The sequence below is a fragment of the Schistocerca serialis genome, chromosome 6 (assembly GCF_023864345.2).
Source record: "Schistocerca serialis cubense isolate TAMUIC-IGC-003099 chromosome 6, iqSchSeri2.2, whole genome shotgun sequence".
In the NCBI taxonomy this organism is placed as follows: domain Eukaryota; kingdom Metazoa; phylum Arthropoda; class Insecta; order Orthoptera; family Acrididae; genus Schistocerca; species Schistocerca serialis.
Genome location: NC_064643.1, coordinates 428,926,520 through 428,953,008, shown reverse-complemented (window position 1 = coordinate 428,953,008; position 26,489 = coordinate 428,926,520). Strand labels below are relative to the sequence as shown.

At 38.2% G+C, this 26,489-nt stretch overlaps 1 protein-coding gene across 1 annotated transcript in view; it reads left to right on the top strand.

Moving 5' to 3' along the window:
- The window catches only part of LOC126484903 (Down syndrome cell adhesion molecule-like protein Dscam2), a 505,795-nt gene that overhangs the window by 340,458 nt on the left and 138,848 nt on the right, over positions 1-26,489 (top strand). Inside the window, exon 21 of the mRNA XM_050108503.1 lies at positions 12,983-13,139. Coding sequence (XP_049964460.1) covers positions 12,983-13,139 — 157 coding nt within the window. The remainder of the gene's footprint in view (positions 1-12,982; positions 13,140-26,489) is intronic.

The following is a 26,489-nucleotide window of genomic DNA, read 5'->3' as shown; positions in this document are numbered from 1 at the left end:
ATAAAATTCAAGGTCTCCAGATTAATAAGTAAATGACAAAAACAAAAGAAGATAAAAGTCTAACAAACATAAATATGACATGTGTTCAAAACAATAATTGTAATTTTGTATGTTGTATTAGTCCAATTCACATGATATTTACCTTTTTGTGTTGGTAAACACAACTGAAGACTATCTGTACAGTGTTAGCCTGTATTCAGCGGTCAAAGTGTATTATAGTAGTATCAGAAGTAGTTTATTTGGTATAAAGATGGATTAGAAAATTTGGTGTTATATTTTGTTATAATGAGGAAATATAGTTCAGAAAAGTTTTAGAATAATGAAAATGATAGACTGCTGCTCACCATATACAGGAGATGTTGAGTAATAGACAGGCACAGTGGAAAGACTGCTAAACATGTGAGCTTTCAGTCAAAAGGTTGTCTTCTAGTGTAAAAAACACACATTCACACAAGCACAATCCACACACTCATGACCATTGTCTCCAGTTACTGAGGCCAGACTGTGAGTAACTGCACCTGATGGAAAAAGCAATTGTGGTGATGGGGGTAAGGAGGAGCTGGGCCTGGGAGGGAGAGGGATAGTACATTATAGGTGAGGGAGGGTGCAGTGCTGCTAGTTTGAGCAGCAACAACATTGTGAGGACAGAGTAAGGCTACTGGTGCAGTTGGAAGGTTTGAGGGATGGAAGGGGGGGTAGGGACTGGGGGAAGAAGCAGAAACATAGAGAGGGAAGAGAGAGAGAGAGAGAGAGAGAGAGAGAGAGAGAGAGATAGCGAGAGAGAGATAGAAAGAGAGAGACTAGTTGGTACGTTGGTGGAATAGAAGGCTGTGTCATTCTGGAGTGGGAGTGAGGAAGGGAATACATGGGTGAAAAGGGCAGTGTTGATTGGTTGGCTGGTTAGTTGTGTGTTCCATGGATCATTTTGCACAGCAGATCACAATGATGTGGAACAAGCCATTTAACATTTACTCACAAATTAATTTGTGCATTTGATTACATCCACTACGTTTTACACATTAGAGTAATAGAAATTATTCTACAGAATAGGAGTTGTCAAGGAGAAACTTTCTCAGTTTGTTTTCAAATTTTACTTTGTTGTCTGTCAGACATTTTATATCACTGGGTAAGTGATCAAAACTTTTTGTTGCAGCATTGGGCACCTCTTTTTGTGCTAAACACAACCTTAATGTGGAGTAATGAATGTCATTTTCCCTTCTGGGGAGTTGGGTTGGTTGTTTTTGGGAGGAGACCAAACAGTGAGGTTATTGGTCTCATCGGATTAGGGAAGGATGGGGAAGGAAGTTGGCCATGCCCTTTGAAAGGAACCATCTCGGTATTTGCTTGGAACGATTTAGGGAAATCACGGGAAACCTAAATCAGGATCGGACACAGGATTGAACCATCATCCTTCCCTTCTGGTATTGTAATTACATACGTCATTGTTCCTTTTGAGCTGCAGTGGATTATTTACAACAAACTTCACGAGGAAATAAATATACTGTGAAGCCGTAGTCAGAAAGCACAACTCCTTAAATAGACGCCTACAAGATTGTCTTGTGTGGGCGCCACATATTTTTCTTACAGCATGTTTTTGCAAAATGAAGACTTTCTTTCTTAAAGATGAGTTACCCCAAAACATTATTCCACATATCTTTATTGAATGAAGGCATGCAAAATACGTCAGCTTACTGATTTGTCTCTCTCCAAGTTTATCAATGATTCTAAGTGCAAATATGGTTGAACTAAGCAATTTTAGGAGTTCCAAAATTTGGTTTTTCCTATTTAAATTCTCATCAATATGGGCACCTAAGAATTTTGAAGTTTCCATCCTATTTATTATTTCTTCAGCATGTGATTCACATATTGGGGTGTCTGTCTTCTTGGATACTGAGGTGACTAATAATAATACAGTTATTAGAACACCTTGGATAAGTAATACTTTTTTAATTACAACAAAATTTATCTTTGCTCACCAGGCTCAGCTGTAGCCAGTAGTCTACATGTGCAAACTTGTGGCTCAGAACACAGTAAAAGAGCCACAATTCCTGAGTGGCAAACCAATTCAAGTTCAGAAAGGCTTTACTGTGGCTTCACTACAGTCACTATAAAACACAAATTCATAGACACTTGTTCACACAGTTCTGATAATATTGGCACAGCTGACAGGAGATGGAAATCTCTTCATTTCTCGATTGTTGACATGGACTGTGTCACTGCGAGTAGGCAACAAAACAACACTACTCCGACAGGAACATCCTGGAAGTGGACTGGATCTGACCTTGAACAGAGCTGCCCTCCTGGCCTCTGGTGATGTTATTTCAGGGCAAAGGGACAACAATGTGCCATGGATCTTCAGGAGGCACTGCTTCTTCCTGACATCTCATTGGTGCCTCATGATACCCGTGCAGTATCTCTGCTGCTATTGATACTTCTTGCACTGCTCTTGGTACTCATGACAACACAATTATCATGGTGTAGTACCCTAGATGTGCAAATCTGAATACAATGTGTCTTTTTAAAATTGAGGGTGAGACCATCCACAGAAAATCAGTCAATGATACTTTTAGGAACTTTGTTTACCATTTCTTCTGTTTGTGTATGTATGCTTGGATTTATTTGAATACTAGTCATCTGCAAAAAGTACTAATTCTTCTTGTTGTGTACTACATGGAAGATCCATTAAATATGTGAGGAACTATAGTGGACCTAAGATTGAGCATTGGGAACCCCATATGTGATTTCTCCTCAGTCAGAATAATGTCCCCAGACTAAGCTGATTGAATTACTAAGTAAAAGTTCTTCCATTCTTTTGGTTAAGTACAGCATTATCCATTGGCTGCTTATGCCACCAACCCCATAAACCTTCAATTTATCTAGTGAATACTGTGATTCACACTGTCAAATGCCTTACATAGGTCACAGAAAATACCAAACAGTGCTATTTTAGTATGTAATGCTTGTAAAATCTGGTGAGTGAACAAGTAAATGGCACCCTCAGTAGAGCAATGCCTCTGAAATGCAAACTGTGATTTGCTGAGGATATTATTGTTGCTAAGACGAGATATTATTTTAGAATACAAATATTTAATACTCTATTCGAAACACCATCAGAACTAGATGAGCTTTTATTTTTGAGAGAATATATAATTTTCTTGATATCAGAAGCAATAGTTTGTGATACATTCATATGACTAAATGTTATGCATCTTATTTTATCAACACACCACTGTGGTTTTTTTCTTGAACTGTTTGTCCTTACACTTTTTGCTATATTTAAGAAATGATTTCTAAATGCATTTGCTACCTGCAACACATCATTTATAGTCCTTACATTCAGTTCTATAGTGATGTTATCTTGTTCTGCAGCTGGTTGTCCTGCCTCTCATTTAACAACATTTCATGTAGCCTTCAGTCTGTTGTCGGAATTACTGATTTATGACATTATGTGCATGTTCCTTGATCTCTGTAATAACCTTTCTTAGTAATTATGAATAGTTTTTGTAGTGTGCACCTGCTGCAGAATCCCTTTTGTTCTTGCCAAAAAGGTAATTTCCCTTTTCTTTTCACAAGATACTTTAGTCCCTCTAGTGATCCATGGTTTTTTACATGACTGTTTAGTGTCCATTCTGATTAGCTATTTTCAAATAATATCATGAATTTACCATCAGATAGATTAAATTTTATGTTAGCATATGTTTCATTATTAATTTCATCCCTGGTCATCTCCTATAAACTGTTCTTAAAAACGTTTGTATTGGAGTCATTAATTGTTCTAACTGATTTACACTGGTGAGCATCCATACTGTAAGGCACTATGCTATTTATCCTAACAAGCTGTGCATCATGATCAGAGAAAGCATTGTGCTTCGCCAAAGAATACATGATCAATTACGGTCCTACCATTTTTATCCACCCATGCAGGAAAGTTAATTATAGAGATCAAATTGTAGGATCCAAATAAGGTTTCCAGATAGTTTTTCCTAGCAGAGTCCTTTAGAAAATCTACACTGAAGTCACCATGGACTATTAACTCCTTGCTGTTGTCTGGCAGATAGTACACTAAGGAATCAAATATTCATGCACCTGTGGTCTAGGGGTAGTGTCTTTGACTAGTAATCAAAACAACCTCAGTACCGGGTTTGGAACCTGCCACCGGATAAATTTTGATTAATAATCAACATTGGTGGCCAAAGACTTCTGTATAAGAAGTCACCCTCATTGTGTAATGGCCTTGTCAAAGAGGGCAGAGGAGTCAGCAGAGGTTCAGGCCTAGAGGTGGAAGAATCAGCAATGATCAACAGCATGGGAACACAGAAAGCAGTAGAAATCAGTGCATTAAAGACACATAACATGTATCCATGGGCATGTGACCTGTAATTGACAAAGTGTTATGATGATCTCTCCATTGGCAAAAGATTCCAGAATAGTTTCCCATTCAGATCTCTGGAAGGGGACTGGCAAAGGGGAGGTGACAATGAGAAAAAGGTTGACTAACCAATGAAAGGATAACATTCTGCAAGTCCAGGCATGGAATGTCAGAAGCTTGAACATGCTAGGGAAGCTGAAAATCTGAAAATGGAAATCCAAAGGCTCAGTCTAGATATAATAGGGGTCACTAAATTGAAATGGAAAGAAGGCAATGATTTCTGGTTAGATGAGTTTGAGGCAGTATCAAGAGCAGCAGAAAATGGTACAATGGGAGTAGGTTTTATTATGAATAGGAAGGTAGGGCAAAGAGACCATTACTTGAATAGTTCAGTGACAATCTTATCACAATTGACAGCAAACCAACCCCGATAACAATAATTCATGTGTATTTGCCAACATCGCAAGTTGATAATGAAGAGATAGAGAAAGTATATGATGATATTGAAAGGGTAATGTAGCATGTAAAGAGAGATGGAAATCTAATAGTCATGGGGGATTGGAATGCAGCTGTAGAGGAAGGAATGGAAGAAAAGGCTACAGGAGAATATGGACTTGGGAGAAGAAATGAGAAAGGAGAAAGACTAATAGAGTTCCGTAATAAATTTCAGCTAGTATTAGCAAATCCTCTGTTCAAGAATCACAAAAGAAGGAGGTATACTTGGAAAAGGCCAGCTGATACAGGAAGATTTCAGTTAGATTACATCATGGTCAGACGGAGATTCCAAAATCAGATACTGGATTGTAAGGCATACCCAGGAGCAGATAAAGACTCAGATCACAAGGTAGCAGTGATGAAGAATAGGCTGGAGTTTAAGAGATTAGTCAGGAAGAATCAATACACAAAGAAGTGGGATACGGAACTGCTAAGGAATGACGAGATACACTAGAAGTTCTCTAAGGCTATAGACACAGCAATGGGGAATAGCTCAGTAGGCAGAATGGTTGAAGAGGAATAGACATCTCTAAAAAGAGCAACCACAGAAGTTGGAAAGAGATACATAGATACAAAGAAGGTAACTGCAAAGAAACCATGGGTAACAGAAGAAATACTTCAGTTGATCAATGAAAGAAGGAAGTGCAAAAATGTTCAGGGAAATTGAGGAATACAGACATACAAGTGACTGAGGAATGAAATAAATAGGAATTGCAGAGAAGCAAAGACAAAATGGCTGCATAAAAAATATGAATAAATCGAAAAATAAATGATTGCCAGAAAGACTGACTCAGCCCATAGCAATGTGAAAATAACCTTCAGTGAAATTAAAAACAAGGGTGATAACATTAAGAGTGCAATGGAAATTCCTCAGTTAAATGCAGAGGAGAGAGGTGGAAAGAGTACACTGAAGGCCTCTATGAAGGAAAAGATAGAAGAGGAAACAGGAGTCAATTTAGAAGAGATAGCAGATCCAGTACTAGAATGAAAACTTAATAGAGCTTTGGAGGTCTTAAGATCAAGTAAGGTAGAGGTGATAGATAACATTCCATCGAAATTTCCAAAATCATTGGGGGAAGTGGCAACAAAATGACTATTCACATTGGTGTGTAGAGTGTTTTAATCTGGCGACATACTCTCTGACTTTCAGAAAAATATCATCCATACAATTCTGAAGACTGCAAGAGCTGACAAGTGGGAGAATTATCACACAATCAGCTTAACAGCTCATGCATCCAACTTGCTGACAAGAGTAATATACAGAAGAATGAAAAAGAAAACTAAAGATGTGTTACATTATAATCAGCCTGGTCTCAGGAAAGATAAAGGCACCAGAGGGGCAATTCTGATGTTGCAGCTGATAACACTGGCCAACAAAAAAAAATTTGAATGTTCCCTACACTTCATGAGTCAATTCTCACAACTTTTGTGTCAAGAAAAATGAATATGACAATGAAAAATTTTCCTCAGTTCTAATTTCTGTGATACCACTAGGTGGAAGTATTTCATGTTAACAGATTAAGAAAAGAGATACATTTTAATTATGTATGCTAACAACACTGAATGTGTATTTGAATTTTTTTAAATGGTAGTTACATTTTGAGAGTTCTCAATTGCTGGAAGAATACCTCACAGATGGTTGGGTCTGGAGAATGGCTGCATGAGATTGTCATCTTTGAGCTTGCCTCTTGTAACAGAGTTCCAGAACATCCCTACACAAAGACCAACAGTAATTTGCAAGCATTGCTTCATTTCATTGGCCCTCATATCTTTGTTCCATAACAGAAATGTCCTAATGGAATCTTTCTCCATGTTCATTGCCGACAGCTCCACAACTATAAGGGAAAAAGCCTAGATGGGAGTGGAGAAAATGGATTTTATGGGGCATGTTGCATCCACTGTTCTGTTATTTTTGCAGGGGCACTGTCACCAGCTGAGTATAATTATCATCTCTTTTGCTGCCTAAAAATCCATGAACGGTCAAGTGCAAGATCCTTTACAAGTTCTCAAGTCTGTTGCCCAATAAAAGTACCTTCCTTAACTTTAGCTTCACTTAATTTTGCAAATTTCTCTTTTGTGTACTTAAAGCCCCATCCTCCTTGGTTCATACCTTTGACAAAATTTTTCATCAAACACAACCTGATATGCAGCAGAAGAAGAACATCTTTTGGGTCCAAGAGAGGCTTGGTAATGACATTTTTCTCACTAGGATTAAGATTTCTTGCTGGTCAGTCTGCTTTGATACAAAGCAATTTCCTATCCCTACTGTCCCACATACATAAGAAGAAGCAATGTTTTGTGTACCCCAGTTGCATTCCTAAGAGTATGGCAATGACATTTATATCACACAGATATTTATGTTCATGATATTTGATTGAATCCAAGAGGTCTGTCATATTTGCAAATGTCTCCATGTGAACTGCATGACCAACAGGAGTAGAAGGAAGGCAGTTGCCATTGAGTAGTAACACAGATTTCAAACTAAGCTAAAGGAATCAATGAATAGCCTCCATTCAGTTGGATCATTGTTCAGATTCAAAGATTTCACTAAGCCATTAATGTCACACCACACTACAAGATTGTTTTTGTTCTCCAAAAAAAGGAAACAGTTCCATGTAACATATTCTGTACTAAGACTATGACAGCAGTTTTGAGAAGAGTCCATTGCTGCAGTCAAGACCCAAGAATTTCTGCCTTATCCTTTGACTGGTCAAGATCTCTAATGAGATCACACAATTCTGCTTGACTCAGTCTGTGTGGTTTATCACCTTTTCTCCCAAAATCAGGGTCACAGGATGTGGAAGGCTTGTTTGGTTCTTCTTCTTCTTGTTCCAGACTTTCTCTATTTTCTATTTCAAACACATAATTTTTGGGAACTGGTAAGCTAACTGAATGTGGAATTATTCAACTAACAGATCAAAGATTCATGTACTGAACTGTTCTTCTTATCTTAATAGACAATCCTGCCTTTATAGGTGGAGATGAAGAGAAATAACAGTCATCTGTTTGATTTGTAGATTCCTGGCAATCCATAGCCACAGCAAAAGCCATAGATCGTTTCTTATTTTTCAGCCATTCTTGCAGCATAACTGAACATGCATTGCAACATGTGTGTGGAGCCCAAGACTTATCCTGGTCCCCTACTTTCATACCAAAATAACGCTGATAGGCAGTCTTCACAAGAGGTGTCAGATTGCGTTTCTGTGAAGAAAATGTTGTTTCATCACAAATGTAACAAAAATTATTCATATTATTTACACATTTTCATGGCATTGTTACAAATTTTGCACTACAAAAGCACTCTCAAACCAGAAATTCTGTTTTAATCACAACACAAACTATATGTAACTCAGTCACAGCAACAGTATCTATGTTTGCGACTTACAAACAGCTTAAGAGCATTTGTGTTTTATCATTGGACAGGTGCGCCAATTCTGAAAACAAAATTTCCCCCAAACTGAAAATTATGACTATAAAAATGAAATGTCACTTTATCTCCAGAGCAAGAGCTAATATTTATTTTTATGGAGATTTTTTAATTCAGCAGATGGAAATAAATAAGGATTAATTATTTTTGAGCCCAAAACATTTGCATTGTTGCCCAATGTAATGGAAGCAAAACCACAGAAAAATCAAGACACATTCATATGATTTGTTGACCTGGAAAAAAATTCAACAATGTAAAATGATGCAGGACATTCATAATTCTGAGAAAAATAGGATTAAGCTGTAAGGAGATATGGGTAGTACACAATGTGACAAGAGCCAAGGGAAATAATAAGAAAGGACAACCAAGAACAAGATGCTCAGATTAACAAGAGTGCAAGACAGGGATGTAGTCTTTCACCCCTACTGTTCAATCTGTACATGGAAGAAGCAATGATGGAAATCAAAGAAAAGTTCAGGACTGGAATTAAAATTCAAGGTGAAAGGATATCAGTGATACAATGTGCTAATGATGCTGCTAACCTGAGTGAAAGTGAAGAACAATTACATGATCCACTGAATAGAAAGCACAGTCTAATGAGTACAGAATATGGATTGAGACTAAAGCAAAGAAAGATGGAAGTAATGAGAAGTAGTAGAAATACCATACTATACTGTCGTGTGACTAGGGCGGGTAGACCGTTCATCGGGTCCAAGCCTTTCAGTTTGATGCCACTTTGGTGGCTTGTGCATCGATAGGGATGAAATGATGATGATTAGGACAACACAACACACAGTCCTTGAGCAGAGAAAATCTCCGACCCAGCCAGGAATCGAACCCGGGCCCTTAGGATTGACATTCTGTCATGCTGACCACTCAGCTACTGGGGGCAGGCGGTAGTAGAAATGAGAATAGCAAGAAACTTAACATCAGGATTGATAGTCATGAAGTAGATGAAGTTAAGGAATTCTACTATGTAGGCAGCAAAATAACCACTGACGAACAGAGAAAGGAGGACATCAAAACAGAGTAGCACTGGCAAAATGGGGATTCCTGGCCAAGAGAAGTACACAAGTATCAAACATAAGTCTTAATTTGAGGTAGAAATTTCTGAGAATGTATGTTTGGAACACAGCATTGTATGTCAGTGAAAGACGAACTGTGAGAAAACAGGAGATGAAGAGAATCAAAGTATTTGAGATGTGGTGCAACAGACAAATGTTGAAAATTAGGTGGACTGATAAGGTAATGAATGAGCAGGTTCTGTGCAGAGTCGGCAAGGAAACAAATATGTGGAAAACACTGGTGAGGAGAAGGGACAGGACAGTAGGACATCTATTAAGATGTCAGGGAATGACTTCCCCGTTACTAGAGGGAGCTGTAGAGGGTAAAAACTGTAGAGAAAGACAGAGATTGGAATACATCCAGCAAATTTGCAGGTGTGTGGATTTGTGGGTTGACTGCATTTCACATGACTCTTGCATACTGCCTTTTATGTAAGTCACCAGGAATCAGTGGATCATTGATTTATAATATTACATCTATGTCATTATTTTAGGGATCAAGTTTTATTGTACATCTAGAAAATGGCATATTTCCACGCTGATAATTGAGTACTGCTTTGCAGCACTATAAAAAGCTGTTATGGGCGAGTATTATAAGGAGTATTATAAGGATATGTTAAACACTTAGCCAAGTAAACACTCGTTTCCCTCTCCTGGTAATGCTTTTGGCAAATCAAAGAGTGCGTTGCTCATACAGTGGTGCCACTTTGTAACAGTATTTGCCATTATTTTGAGAAGTGTTAACATTGGTTCTTGTATAAGACATATTGTCTTTTACATGTGCTGTATAGTTAGTTAATGTTATCCTTTGTGCAAAATGTCAGCCGTATCATGTATCTTTATATGTTCTCATATCCTGTAATACAACAACTGGTTTATAACACCAGTTATGCATTGTGTTTCACAAAAAAAAAAAATAAATAAATAAATATATATATATATATATATATATATATATATATATTACAAGGAAAACAAGACGTCCAGATTTCACTCCTATGTGTTATGATATTACAGCAGCTGTTCAATACAATGACCATCAAGTTTGATGCACACAGTGTACCTGTGCATTAAGTTCGCATAAACACTGTTCAACATGTGTGGCATATTGCTAATCACTTCTGTCATAGCCATGATCTTGCAATCACATATTCCTCTGACTGGACAGGTGTCTCGTAAATAAGATTCTTCATGTAGCCTCACAAGAAAAAGTCCAAAGGGGTTAAATCTGGAGATCTTAGAGGCCAAGCATGTGGACCAACTTGACTGAACCACTTGTCCCCATAAATTATGTTCAGATGGTTTCAAACATAAACTGCAAAATGCACTGCCATGCCGTCTTGCTGGTAGCACAATTTCTGCCAAATGTTCAATGGCACATCTTAAAACAGCCCCATCATCACTTGTTGCAGGAATATCAAGTACCTGGCACCTGTTAGGTGCGGATGTACAAGCCAATCACGTGACCATCACAGAGACCTGCCCAGATATGATGCTGAAGGTGTCCTTAAATCTTCATGAACTCGTAGCTTTGGGGTTTTTTTGATCCCAAATGTGGCTATTTTGAGCATTCAGAGCACTTTCCCTGTTGAAATGTGCTTTGTCGGTAAACAAAATTTGCCTTGGAAGCTAAGGAAAATCCATGCAGTGGTGTAAAAACCAAGTACAGAAATTGACACGCAGCACAAAATCTGCTGGAAGCCTGGTGTGTACCTTCTGAGGGTGATATGGGTGGAGTTACTGTTGATGCATAGCATGCTAGACACATGATTGAGACACATGCAAGTCACTTGCAGTGGCTCGAGTTCTCGTCCCATGGGTTCTCTTCAAATTGATGAAGCACTTCGTCTTCCAATATGACAGTACACCACCTTCTTGGAGCACCACTATTTGCTCTACTGCTTGTGAATTGCTCACTTTCCTGTTGTTCTGTACTGCCAAACATGAGATGCAATGGCATCACATGATTTGGAAAGTACTCATGGTACAGATGTTGAGCTTCTCTTCCATTATAGCGAGCTTCACCACACACTAATAATATGTCAGTGTTCTCAGCAAATTTGAACTCAGGCATCCTGTCACTGCAGTGTTAGTCACTGTAATATCAACAGATGTATCAGCAGGAAGCATGAAAAAAAAGGCAGATGGAAACAGAGGACATCACATGACATGGTGTCATCATACTATTCATGAATGTGAATAGCTTACCATAAGAAGCAAACTGCATAAGAAACATCTAGTGCATAATTCAGTAGCTCTTGTTTTCCTTTCTGGACAAGGGTTGCTATGTAAAATTTGATCTACTAAGTTCCCTCTACAATCTCTAGAAGTGTGTATCATGAATTGTGAAACACCCTGTATATTATTTCAATGATGACATGTCATTTAGGCATGCCAGAAATTTTGTAAATGTAAGTAATGTTCTCATATTTGTTATTTCTTCCCCCCCCCCCCTCCTTCCCCCCTGCCCCACCCCCACATTAAGCTTTCCACTGTATGATCTGTATGCTTTGTTAATTTTCAGTTCAACTTGCACTTCAGAATGGCTATGAAGTCAGAAGCATGATTGTATGAAATAAATGATAGAATTTAGTCACATGGTGGAAATTTGTTAAAAAAAAAGAAAAAGAAAAAAGAAAGAAAGAAAGAAAAGAAAAAAAAGAGAACCCACAAATGTGATCCTCCTCCTCTAAAAACAATCTCTGTAAGTATTTCAGGAATTCCCGACTTTCTGTATGAATCCCCCCCCCCCAAAAATACTTCTTGAAAAACAGCTTTGAAATCTCAAACCCCACTCCAACTCATAAGCTATCAGATAACTGTTAAAAGATTGCTCTATCATGAGCCTCACTACAGACTAAAGCTCTACTAATGTGGTATCTGATTAAAAAAGTGTATGCGGAAGAGAGATTGCATCAGCTCTTGGTCACGTCACTGTTCAGGAAATCATTCTTTCCATCCAGACTGAGCTTAAAAAATCCTTTAAAACATATGCCCCTCACAAAGTTTCACAGCTACCCCACAGAAATCTTCCCATCCCTTATCTGTATGTCCCTACCTTCTACCTACTACTTAAAAATGCATGATGAGAGCAATTCCCTGGCAGTATTCAACAGATTGTGTGCTGATATGAAACTTCCTGGCAGATTAAAATTATGTGCCGGTCTGAGACTTGAACTTGGGACCTTTGCCTTTGGCAGGCAAGCGCTCTACCATTTGAGCTACCCAAGCGCGAAGGTTCGAGACAAGGTACTGGTGGAATTAAAGCTGTGTGGACAGGTTGCGAGTCGTGCTTCAGTAGCTCATATGGCAGAGCACTTCCCCATTGAAGGCAAAGGTCCTGAGTTCGAGTCTCATTCAAGCATGCAGTTTTAATTTGCCAGGAAGTTTCATATCGGTGCACACTCTGCTGCAGAGTGAAAATTTCATTCTGCATATGTTTTCTTAAACTGCAGTGGCAGAGAAAACTGGGGAGTTCGGTGCAGGGGTCTGTTATAAAGAATCATTTGTGTACCTGTTTCATTCATATTCATGTTATATTGACATACAAATAATGGTTCATTTATTAGGAACATTAGATACATTTTTATGCTATTAAAATTGTACGAAATTTTCTTTTAATTATAGGAAACACAGAAGGAAACTGTGTTTGGAGACAGGGAACTAATATATGAAGTAAGAAGACTGAAAGAATTTCAGAGATATGATTTCTGGGTTACAGCATCGACAACAGTTGGAGAAGGACAGCCAAGTCCAAAAGTCTCACAGGCTCCTATATCTCGTGGTAAGAAAAATCTTTTTTTTTAAACTTTTGTACACAAATTATCTTTTACAGAGAATGAGAGAAATTATGAAGTTTGCAGCAAACCATACATTTTGATCTAATAAATCCAATCAGCACTACTACCTATCCTTATTGTCCTGCAGATTCAATACTTCATTATCATGCCATTTCAGATTGACATAGCATCTCTAATAAAGAGTGATAAATGTATCTACAGATAAGATTGGAGGAATATTAACTGTACCCATAGCAGTGATTAAGCTAAGTGTGTTTCCATGGTGATGACACTTGATAATTACTTGAGGGAGCATTGCCAGCATTGGTTGAGTGTAACAGTCATGGACCAAGGTTCTCAATCAAGTGTTTAAGGTGGAAGACCACTTAGCTACTATATGTTTGTGCATACTTCTGAACATCTGTTGGGAGGAACATTGCAATTATCAGACAACAGCAACATTAATATCACAATCTGAATCTATGAAAAATTGCTCTTCCAGCCTCTATATGAAAAACAGTAAGGAGGTGAATGAATATTGATGCAAAACAGTTGATACGATTGAACCTCTGGGTCTCACTTCGCACCAAACTTGAATAGGGATTGTTTGGTCCTGAAAGTTTTCAGCTTCCATTGTACAGCTCCTTGTCAGACAAAACTGGAACATCTGCATCTACATCCATACTCTGCAAACCACTATGAAGTGCATTGCAGAGGATACTTCCCATTGTACCAGTTATTAGAGCTTCTTCTCATTCCATTCACATATGGAGTAGGGGAAGAATGACTGTTTAAATGCTCTTTGTGTGCTGTGATTAATCTAATTTTGTCCTCACAATCCCTCCAGGAGCAATACATAGTGTACTGCAGTATATTCTTGGAGTACTAATTTAAAGCCAGTTCTTGAACCTTTGTAAGTGAGCTTTCTTAAGATAATTTGCATCTATCTTCAAGTGTCTGCCAATTCAGTTTCAACATCCCTGTGACACTATCCCATGTGGACCACTTCTGTTATCCTTCTTGTAGACAGATGTGATGTGCTTTCTTCCAGTTACTAAGTGCAGTTTTTGGTTCGTGGGATCTATGGTACATTATAGTAAATGAGTCCCAAATTTGGTATAGAATTTGATAAGGATTCCATTGGGACCTGGAGTTTAGTTCAGATTCAATAGTTTCAGCTGCTTCTCAGTGCCATTGTTGCTAACTTAATATGACTTATCTTTGCAGTGATATGAGAATTATTTTGGTGAAATACCCCTGGGTTTTCATTTTCAAAGGAATATTTGAAAACTGAGCTCTGTGTTTCTGCTTCTGCTTTTGCTTTGCTACCCTTGTTTTCAGTCACTGTCTAGTTCATAAGTGAGACTGAAGGTAAAATCTTCTGGGTTGTTACATAGTGTATACTTCCTCTATGAGGACAGCTTTAAACTTCCAACTTCATGGCTTCCCACCATCAAGAAAGTGAATACATAACTGCAGTATACGACCAAAACAAACAACATATTTTCGATAAGCATTTCCCCTCTCCAGTCCCAGATCTACAATATTTCTGAACCAATACAAAAACTCAATAGCAGCACCCCCCCCTTCCCCCCCCCTCCCCCCCCCCTCCCCAAAAAAAATTGAACGTTTGAGTTAGGAAATAAAAAATTTAAAAAAAAATATTTTTCGAAAATATGCTCATTCTGTAGCACATATCTTTTTGCAGAGTTTGATACATAAAACATATATGTTCGAAGAAGTGTAAGACATATTATTTGGTCTTATGAGGTGTGTTCAAAAAGTAAGGTGACTTTATATTTTTATGAAAAAATATTTATTTATTCATCAATATTCATGTTGTCCCCTTCAAAGTAATCCCCCCAGATACAATACAGTTGTGCCAACGCTTCTTCCAATCCTCAAAGCACTTCTCATAAGCACTTTTTGGTACAGCCTTAAGTACTTCCAGTGATGCAGTTTTTATTTCCCCAATCATTGAAAATCTTCATCCTTTCATAGGTCTCTTCAGTTTTGAGAACAGAAAAGTTGCAGGGGGCCAGATCCATTGAATATGGTGGCTGAGGTATGATTGTTGTGTTGTTTTTGGCCAAAAAATCTCTCACAAGCAATTATGGATCAATACACATACTGTCGTGATGCAAAAGCCATGAATTGGTTTTCCACTATTCTGGATATTTTTTGCATTTTGCCTAGCTCACAAAAGGCATATAAAATCAAGGTAATACTCCTTATTCACCATACAACCTTGAGGCAAAAATTCATGATGCACTATGCCATGGTAATTGAAAAAACAGTGAGCAAAACTTTGCAGTTGATTGAAGTTGGCATGCTTTTCTCAGTCTTGGCTCTCCAGGATGCTTCCATTGGGATGATTTGGCTTTGGTTTCAAAGTCATAATTGTAAACCCAGATTTTGTCACCAGTTATGTCCCTTTTGAGCAAATCAGGGTCATCACTTGTGTCATTCAAGAGCTCCTGCACAATGTTCATGTGATGGTTCTTCTGGTCAAAATTGATAATTTTTGAAACAAACTTCACTGACACACATCTCACATGCAAAACATCCAAAAAAATTGCACAACATGAGCTGACTGATATGCCAACATCCTCAGCAACTTCTCTTGCAGTAATTTGATGATTTTCCAAAACAATTTTTTTCACAGCTTTGACGTTTTCATCTGTTGTTGATGTGCTGGGGCGTTCAGAGCGAGGTTCGTCATTGGCATCTTCTTGGCCATCTTGGAAGGGCTTGTACCACTTGTAAACATTTTTTTTACTTAGAGCAAATTCACTGTATGCCACTGTCAACATTTCAAGTGTTTTAGAGCACTTGATTCCATTTTTCACACAAAATTTGATTTAAATTCTTTGCTCCATTTTGTATAACAATCGAAAATCGGTGAGCACACTAAAACACATCTAACCTTTCTATCTGTCAAAAACAAATGAAGTATGCTGTACACCTGAAACAGTGAATATACGTTTGGGACATGTGTACCAACATAACGAAAAGAAGATCAATAATCAAATGTATGTTGCCCGCGCAATTTGACAAGTCACCTTACTTTTTGAACAGCCCTCATAAGTGTGCCAAAGTGCAGTGCCATGCCTCTTTACAGAACATTCTTTTATTGTACATCACTATATTTCACCCTGTGGTATTCAAATGTGTATGTTTTGTAATGGAAGCCATCAAACCTATATTCAGAACCATGGAAATTAAAATGTCCTGTTGCGCCTCTCCCATTCCCAGTCAGCTGGTTTGATGTCCTACCCCCTTTAAAAAAACTCACAATTATTACTGGGTGGGATTAATTGTAACTGTGAGAATAAGAATGCTTCAGAACATTTGTGCTCATTGTTGCCTATAAGCTAATAACTTCCTCTTTTGTGTGAAATAAAATTAAATATAGGAAAAATAAAACCGGAAAAGACAAGAGACAAGTAAGAAAATACACATTTCTTCAATCCTTAGGTCCAAGCATCTTTTTCTGCCTGATCTTGCTACAGTTTTACATGGCATGTTTTCCTTTCTGCAAAAAAATCTATTATCTCGTCAAAGTTAGTCAAACATTCTGCTACATAAAAAATTAAACTGTTGTTGTCTAATACTTAAAAAGCTGTTAATACGAATAGTACCCCAAACTGGTGTGGTTTCTAGATTTGATTAAGTCAATTTTGTCACTGTCTGCTAAATTAAAAAAAATAGGCCTTTCTAATATTGCAGCAATTGTACACACATCAAATAAGTGACACTGTTTTAGCACAAATGGTCATTTTTATCTACTGCATTTAAACAAATAACAGGACAGAATATATTTCACAGAGTACCAATATCAAATATCTATTAGGACTACTACAAACAAAAAGTTTTATGTTAGGAAATAGCTTCACATTTCATTCATACACCAGTTTCTGAAGCCGGATATCGAAAAGTAGTAGCACAAAATTTTTATAAAAATTCGGAATCATCATATTACTCCATATAATTTGTGTGATGTCCTCATTTCTTCTCCTTACTCATTCTAACAAACAATTTTGTCACCATTAATTCTATAACTATTCATATCATTGACAAAACTTATTCTCCATATAACTTCACTAGCCCTACCAGAATCACCAGTTCAGTTATCCCGTATTTATGCTCTGGTTAGGTGTTATTATGCGTTCGTACAATGCAAAGCGGCTTCTAACCAGGAACTGTACAAGTGGCTCATAGTAGTGTAGTGATCTGGCAAATATTTTCTGTCCAAGTTTCATTTTCTTTGACACACCGAGATGATTAATATGTAATATTTCTTATCTTCTATTTCTGTTATTCATTTATTTTCACTCTGCTAGTCTGAATCTGTGGATTTTGCTAATAATTATAACAATACTGATCATTTGCACACCCATACAACCATATAAACAAACAACGATTAACATTCACCTGTTCAAGTAGTCCCATCCCCTTTTGTCTGCGGAAAAGTTTTTTAGTTCTAGAGGTGACAGGGATTCCCCTGGCAGAGACTGTACATACACTGTGCACACATTCAAAAATCAACTTTGATTTATTCAGAAATCAACTTAGAATGTGTTAAAAATGTTCAAATGACATCAGTGACGTGTTTCAAAATCATAATAATAATTATATATCTAAAAACAAAGATGATGTGACTTACCAAATGAAAGTGCTGGCAGGTCGACAGACACACAAACAAACACAAACATACACACAAAATTCAAGCTTTCGCAACAAACTGTTGCCTCATCAGGAAAGAGGGAAGGAGAGGGAAAAGACGAAAAGGGAAAAAAGGACGGGTATACACTCGCACACACACACGTATCCATTTCGTCTTTTCCCTCTCCTTCCCTCTTTCTTGATGAGGCAACAGTTTGTTGCGAAAGCTTGAATTTTGTGTGTATGTTTGTGTTTGTTTGTGTGTCTGTCGACCTGCCAGCACTTTCATTTGGTAAGTCACATCATCTTTGGTTTTAGATATATTTTTCCTACGTGGAATGTTTCCCTCTATTGTAACCATATCATAATAATAATTGATAGACCAATGTGCACTGGATGCTAGGTGCTTTGTGATACAAGGTTTTTTCCTTCAAGAATATGAATTTGGCACACTCTGAAATTGCTGTATGTAGCAGATACCCCAGTTTGCCCCTGCCCCACAGATCTGGACCTGCCCCTCTCTGCCTCTGCCTGTTTCACTTTTATCCAATGATGGTAGCCCACCAGTAGCAGCAGGAAGAATTTTAGCCAATAACTCTCCTCAGTGAAAGTGCAGGAAAAATCCCTTTCTATCCAGTCATGTTGGTCCACCAGAGATAGTCAAATGAATTCTATCCAATAACCGTACCTCCTCAACATTAGTCAGGAGGAAACTTACTTTACTACCCAGTGACATGATCCACCAATGGTAGCCACAGGAATTTCACCCAATAATCCAACTTCCCCAGCATAAATGTGGGTAGATGTCCCCCTTCCTTTATAACATAATACCACAATGGTCATTGACACTGTTCAGTTAATGTGGACACCACACATTCCTGAAGAAGATCCCAGCAGAAGAGTTGAAACATCAATTTCAAACAATGCAAAAGCCGGCATGGAATCTACAATACCAGAGAAGGAAAGTTGCCAAGTTGCCACTTACCATATAGTGGAGATGCTGAGTCACAATATGCACAACATAAAGATTCATACAATTATAGCTTTTGGCCATTAAGGCCTTTGTCAGCAGTAGACACACATACACGCACATACACACTCATGCAAATGCAACTTGCACACACATGTGCAGTCTCAGAGAGCTGAAACCACACTGTGAGCAGCAGCACCAGTGCATGATGGGAGTGGTGAGTGAGTGGGGGTAAGGAGGAGGCCGAGCAGGGAGGGGGAGGGATAGTATGTTGGGAGTGGCGGACAGTGAAGTGGTTGCAGTTTAGATGGAGGGCAGGAGAGAAGAAGCAGAGGGGGGAGGGGGTAAGTAGCGGAAAGGAGAGAAATAAAAAGATATTAAAAAGAAATTAAAAGACTGGGTGTGGCAGTTAAATGACAGTTGTGTAGTGCTGGAATGGGAACAGGGAGGGGGCTGGATGGTTGAGGACAGTGACTAACAGAGGTTGAGGCCAGGAGGGTTACAGGAACGTAGGATGTATTGCAGGGCAAGTTCCCACCTGCGCAATTCAGAAAAGCTGGTGTTGGTGGGAAGGATCCATATGGCACAGGCTGTGAAACAGTCATTGAGATGAAGGATATCATGTTTGGCAGCATATTCACTGTGAAGCAGTCATTGAGATGAAGGATATCATGTTTGGCAGCATATTCAGCAATAGAGTGGTCCTCTTGTTTTTTGACCACAGTTTGTCGGTGACCATTCATGCGGACAGACAGCTTGTTGGTTGTCATGCCTACATAGAATGCAGCACATTGGTTGCAGCTTAGCTTGTAAATAACATGACTGGTTTCACAGGTAGCACTGCCTTTGATGGGATAGGTGATGTTAGTGGCCGGACTGGAGTAGATGGTGGTAGGAGGATGTATGGGACAGGTCTTACATTTAGGTATATCACAGGGGTATGAGCCATGAAGTAAGGGCTTGGGAGCAAGGGTTGTGTAAGGATGGACAAGTATATTGTGTAGGTTCGGTGGACAGCAGAATACCACGATAGGAGGCAGTGAAAAGGATAGTGGGCAGGACATTTCTTATTTCAGGGCACAACGAGAGGTAATCAAAACCCGCCGTCTGGGAAGGACTCAGCGTGTACCCTTTATTTTTAGTGCTTTGTAACATGAACAAGTTTTTTCCCATTGAAAATGATATTTACCATTATTTTATAGCATTGTAAACATCGCTTCTCCTATACCTCAATGTATAAGAACTTTTAACTTTTTTGCCTTAGGCTCCCACAGCTGACATCATCAACCGCTAAACATACACCAAGAACTGGGGGCTCAAGGATGCAACAAATTGATAAAAAATTAACAAATACTATTATATTACACTGATATACAGTATATAGCAACTGCATGATGTATGTGTATTTACACGGAGGGCGAAATAGGGGGATGGGTTAGTTCTTCAAAATTATAATTTTTTTTTTTTTTTCGTAAAATTGGCTTATCCTGGTCATGCATACTAGTCTTACTAGGTATGCACGCTGTCCAGGAAGGCAGATCAAGGCATTATCAAAACTTTCAAATCATATTACAGAAGAGAATTGTTAAGTAAGTTATTGTTAGAAAGGGAAGAGGAGAGAGCAGACAGTCTGTTATGAAATCATAAAAATATCGATTTGAAACATGTCCTACATGATCGGTGCAGCACAGGACAGTGTAACGGAACAGAATTTGAAGAAAGCCTGAAATAAAATTTTGGGTATGGCCGAAGTTTCTCAAGTCTAATTGTAAATGATGAACAGAATGATATGCGGGAAATGCTCAGTATGCTAAAAGAAAACTGCCATGAAAACGACGAAGAAGATGTTCAAAACTGGATTAGTGCAACGGTGCAGTTTCAGGGCACAAAATCAGGCAAGATAGTGAAATTGTATACCTCACCACTGATAAAGCTGATGCCAACTAGTGTTACAGAAAATGAAGATGAAAATATACTGTCTGCTTCTGAAGCATTTACATGTTTTAGATACTGTATTGTGATAGTTTGAAGCTCAAGAAGAAAGTGACCAGTGTCAGATACCTGTCATGAAAAATGTTAGCTGCTCATAAGCAGATAGGCTTATTTAAACGGACCAGTGTTAAGAATTTTTTTAAGCATTACTTCTATACATATGTACAATACATACAAATTTCATATGTACTACATATTTTTGTTTACTAGGCTCTACTACATACATTCCTACAGTACTTCCTTCTGTGATACTGAAAAATATTTATGTGCAATAACATATGTATATAGTTTTTTTGTTGCTAAATAATGATCCTCTATTGAACTCAAAAAAAGAAAAGAAAAAAAAAGTTTTTCAGTGGAGTGAGATGTATCATTCACCGGGAATAGCTAAATGAAAGGAACTCTGGAGTTTTCTTGCAGGTCTGTAATATAAACAACTATCTTTCCAATGACAAAATATGCAGTTAGAATATTACCCTGAGTAGAAAAAGATCACAGCAGAGTTCTTGCTGCCTTTAGCACTTCTGTGATCAACAAAAGTAAAGAAGTTTCTGAGGAAAATCAGTGACAAAGATAACAGCTTTTCAATAACAAGCAGGATAATGACATGGTGGCAACACCACTACCAAATAAAGCCCGGATAACATTCACCATTTCTCCCAAGGTGATAACAATGATAATTTATGAGGGACATTCAATAATTAAAGAGACAAATTGGTCTGGAGACAAAGTATTTATTTTTACAAAACAATACTTTTTCTACTTTTAAACATAATCCCCTTGAACATTTACACACTTGTTCCAATGGGCTACCTTTTTTATTCTGGTCGCAAAGAACCATTTACCTTGATGTTTGAACCAATTTCCCACAAACTATTTCATGTCCTCGTTGTCCTGGAATCTCTTCCCACATAATGCCTCCTTCAGTGCACCACACAAATGAAAACCACTAAATGCTAAATCAGGGCTGTAAGGGGGATGAGGCAGTACTTCCCAGCCCATTTTGTTGGTGGTTTCATGGCTTAGTTGAGCAATATGGGCACATGTGTTGTCTTGTTGGAGAATCACACCTCTCCTCTGAGATCCACGATGTCTCTCTTTTGGCTGGCTTCACCTTGTTTAAAAGCAAATCTGAGTAGCATTGGCTGTTCATTGTATGCTGCTCTTTGAGATAATCTCAAAAACTAGACCTTCAGCATCTCAAAACATTGTCAGCATGACTTCTCCTGCTGATGCTTGGGTTTTGAATTTTTCCTTGACAGGTGAGTTGGTGTGCTTCCACTCCATGCTTTGTTGTTTTGATTCTGGCCCGTAATAGTGAACCCAAGTTTCATCACAAGTTAAAATTTTGTTGAGGAAGTGCTCACAGTACCAGTACTAACTTGAACCTAATCAACTATCATTTCCACAGTCACATGGCGGTCGGCATGAATAATTTCCTCAATTCGACTTCCTAGTGAGGGAGTTGAAACTGCAACTGGTCAGCCAAAACAGTGTTTGTCAGTCACTGAGCCACAACCAGCTCTACCCACTTGTAAAAATTTGCACAATTCATACAACCTTCACCATAAACTTAAGACATTCTACAGTATATATTCACTGGTTTCTCACCTTCAGCAAGTAAAAAAAGTTCAACTAATGTGGACGTTTCAAGCGGACTCTCCATTTTGAAATGTATTTTTGAGGGTATAAACAAAATAATGTTGATACATCAGCTGATCAGGGCTCATCCCATGGATACCAACTTAAAGCCATAAAAATATCAAACTTGCCCTACTAACAGTTTTTCCCCAGACCAAATTGTTTTTTTAATTACTGAATGACCCTCATGTGTTTACTTCTACAGCCATATTCTGCAGGCCACTGTGAACTGCACAGCAGAGGGTACTTCTCAATGTACCAGATATTACAGATTCTTTCCATTCCATTCACATATGGAGCATGGGAAGAATGACTGTTTAAACAGCTAATCAAATCTTGTCTACACTATCCCTATGCAAGTGATACATAGTGCTATGTAGTGCACCTCTAGATTCATATTTAAAGCTGGTTCTTGAAACTTTCTAATTAGACTTCCTTGCGATAGTTTCCATCTATCTCCAAGTGTCTGCCAATTCAGCTGAGTCACATGAAAAATCCTGATAGTATTTTTTGTATCTGAGGGTGATTTAGATTCCCCACATTGAGTGAATATCAAGAGAGAGAACACCTAAGAGATACTTGGCCTCCAGGTAAAAGCCATGGATCATGCCAGTGCAGGATGCAGTTGCTGCAGCCAGCAGGTGAGATGCTGCTCCTTTGATGAGTGTTTTCTGATACACTCCAGCTCGCCAATTGCAGGCAGTCCCTCACTAATACCTAAAGTCTTATATATGTGCCATTGGATAGCAGAGTGTTTTGACCTTTCCTGATTAATGTTTTGTGATTTGTACTTTTCCCTGGATTGTGGTACATGTTTAGACAATCAGCTACATTCTGGACTTGTGTTGGATGCTAATTCACCTTGTGATCTCCACTGTCATTCACCATCAGAACTATTTATTTTGCTCCAATGGTCTTCTCATTACCACCAGTGTGATTAATGATAAACTGTGTTTCTACCTGTGCAGAGTAGGATAAAAAAGTAATTGTATAAAAACATATAATTTACCACTTTCTGTCCTGTAACAGTTCCTCATGGTGTGACTTGGAAGGAACAGCCAGTCAAATCCGAAAAGTCCATGCTGCAACCCCAATTTTTGATATTCAAAAGACTCATATAAGGACAACATACATAATTCATGGCTAAGTCAAATAAGCACCTACAGTTCATTATACATAGTGAGTCACATAAGACATAAATCCCTTTTATTTTGTGAATGGTTCAAATATCGAAATGAGCTTTCCACAGTTGAGAGTATGCTGAGGGTACATAATGTTTGGTATGGATATTACTCTGAATTCTGGTATCAACCGAGGTATTGAAACAAGCATTAAACCTTTCATCAAAGACTCTGAGAAATGTACTAAAATTGGAAAGCAATGTGACCAGAGTTAGCTATTGTGGTGTAAACTGCCAATCAGAGCTCTTACATCATGCATCCCTTTTATATGCAGTAAGACAGGCAAGATAAAACCTCATTTCTTATATGACATAGATATAGCACTAGGTATGATTTTTGCATTTGGATTTCCAGAAAATGCTAGCTTCTGGTGTATAAGATGGTGCTTAGGAAACTATTTCAAATGTGTGTACATTTCTAAGTTTTTTGTAGAAACAGCTAGTTTTTTTCAGGCAGTTTTCCATTTAAACCATTTTCATTGCTGATTACATGTCAAAGCTGAAACAAAAATGTTGGTCATCCATACTTCATAATGATAAACAGATCTATTCACGGGAAAAAAGGAACCACTGTATTAACTTCCTTAGATTTTGAGGAAAAAAAAAACCTGACATGACTTTACCTGAATGCTCCTTAAAGGTAAAACACCAGCTGCCAGACAAATGTTTCTATAGACTCTACTTGAAATAGTAGTTACATGGAATACACTTTAAATAAATGAAGGATTTTATTTATCCAATTCTCTATCCAATTAAATAATTTTGTCAGTAATTGATTGTTTTCATTGAAACATTTTATTCAGAATGATATGTCACCCACAAAATAAACACATAACAAAACAGTTTTACACTTTAATTTACCATATGCTCAAATTGTTTACCATTGACTGCAAGCTATTTTTGCAATTGCCTTTCAAGAGATAGATCAGGGGCGGGCAGGAATCCTGCACCTGTGCGGTACACTTGCTCGTGTGCAGTTAACAGGTGTTCTACATGCACACAGGGGCAAGCTGACCACCCGCTTCTCTCCCCTCGCCACCATACCGTCCCTCCACTCCTTCCTCTGTAATGCGTTTTGTTTCCTAGCTTGCTTTATTGAATGAAGGAATAAGGTTAGTAGGAGTGCTTGAAAGAAACTCTGGTTTGAAAGAGTACCTGTTACCTACGATACATTTTATTTAATTATCACAGGTGGGGTTTACAATACGTTTAATGTTTAATTGTCAAGTTTCTATATACAGACAAACGCAAACAATTATGTAAATTTTCATCACTGTTTTTTTTTTTTTTTTGCTCTTAACCGAGACTTATTAATTTTCATAACATAAAAAAATCTCTCACAAACTTATGTCAAGCCAAACACTGACATTATCTTCGCGGCTTCACAATGGAGACGAGAAAAGTCTTGCTGTGGAAAGTCGTGATAATAGTCCATTACACGTTTTGCCAAAAGGAACTTGTCTCTCAGACGAGAATTACACTGTAGATCTATTAATTCCATTTGCAAATTGGGATGAATATCATCTACAGAAACAGCAAATGGTCTTGAGAACCATTCAAAAGCTTGGGATAAATATGATATATCAGCAAATTGCTTGAGAAATTCCTCTTTTATTGCACTGAGTACGGAAACATATTCTTTGCAATTCTGTTCTGGTGCAGTAGACAGAGTAGGGAAGGGAAACACACTGTGTTCCCTGATGAGAGCTGTCATTCCCACAACTCAAGCTTGTTAGTGAAAGCTTGCACCTTTTTGCAGCCATTTCACAAATTAGCTGATTTTCTCCTTGCAAACTTGTGTTCAATGCATTCCTGTCTGGTAATGTCTACTAAAAATTCAAGGTCGGTAGCCCACTCTGGATCTTCTAACTTGGGAGAGTACCGCAATGGCTGTGGCCACTGCCCCGGTCAACGATTGTACGCAAGCAGCACACGTGCAGCGCTGTACGTTCATGAGCTGCGTGCAACGTTTGCCCGCACCTGAGATAGATGAACCTATGAAAGTACATAGGATCATATGCTGCTGCATGCTTCAACCTTGCATATCATAAGGTGTAATTTGGTTTCATGATGGATTGCATTTTTAAATGTTCCTCATAGAAATAAATCAAGATGAGTAAAATCAGGGGGCCTGGCTGGCCACTGTACTGCAGCATTCCATCCTATCCAACAATCAGAAAACTTTTCATTCAATATTTACAAGCAACACAGGAAGAGTGACCTGGGAAGTCATCATGTTGGAACCGCATACACTGTCGCCCATCCAGTGGTATCTTTTCTAAGAGAACAGGTAGAATGTTTGTAAGAATGTATGCCCACGTATTTTCATTTACCAAACATCGGATGAAGTAAGGTTCCAGAATGGAATTTCCTATGATGCTGCACCATACATTTATGATTCATGGTTGTCTGTGTTGTACCTGGCAAAGCCAGCATGGATTTTCAGCTATGCAGTAGTGCTTATTATGAAAAGTGGCATTATCATGGTTTACAGAGTTGCTTTGTTTGTGAAAGGCACACATTGTGAAAATGTTGTGTTATCTCTCAGGTGCCACCCAGAGCAAACTGACAAAATTCTATATGACAATTGAAATCATGTCCTCCGAGTACCTGAAGTTGTGAAAGATGATAAGGGTGGAATTTATATTGATGCAAGATGTGAATGACACTCATTTGGCTGATCCCTCATTCTGTGGCAATACATCTCATGCCACAATGCAGGTTGATAAGCATTGTAGCTGCAACAGCTTCTTCATGTGCTCTGTCAGTTATCTTCATTCTTGTCTTCTGTTTGATGTTGAAGTTGCCTGTTTGCACTAGTGACCTAATAATTCATGACAGATGGCAATGATCGAGATAGATATCCCTACACCACCATACTGTTTCAACAGCATTTCTTTGACATTC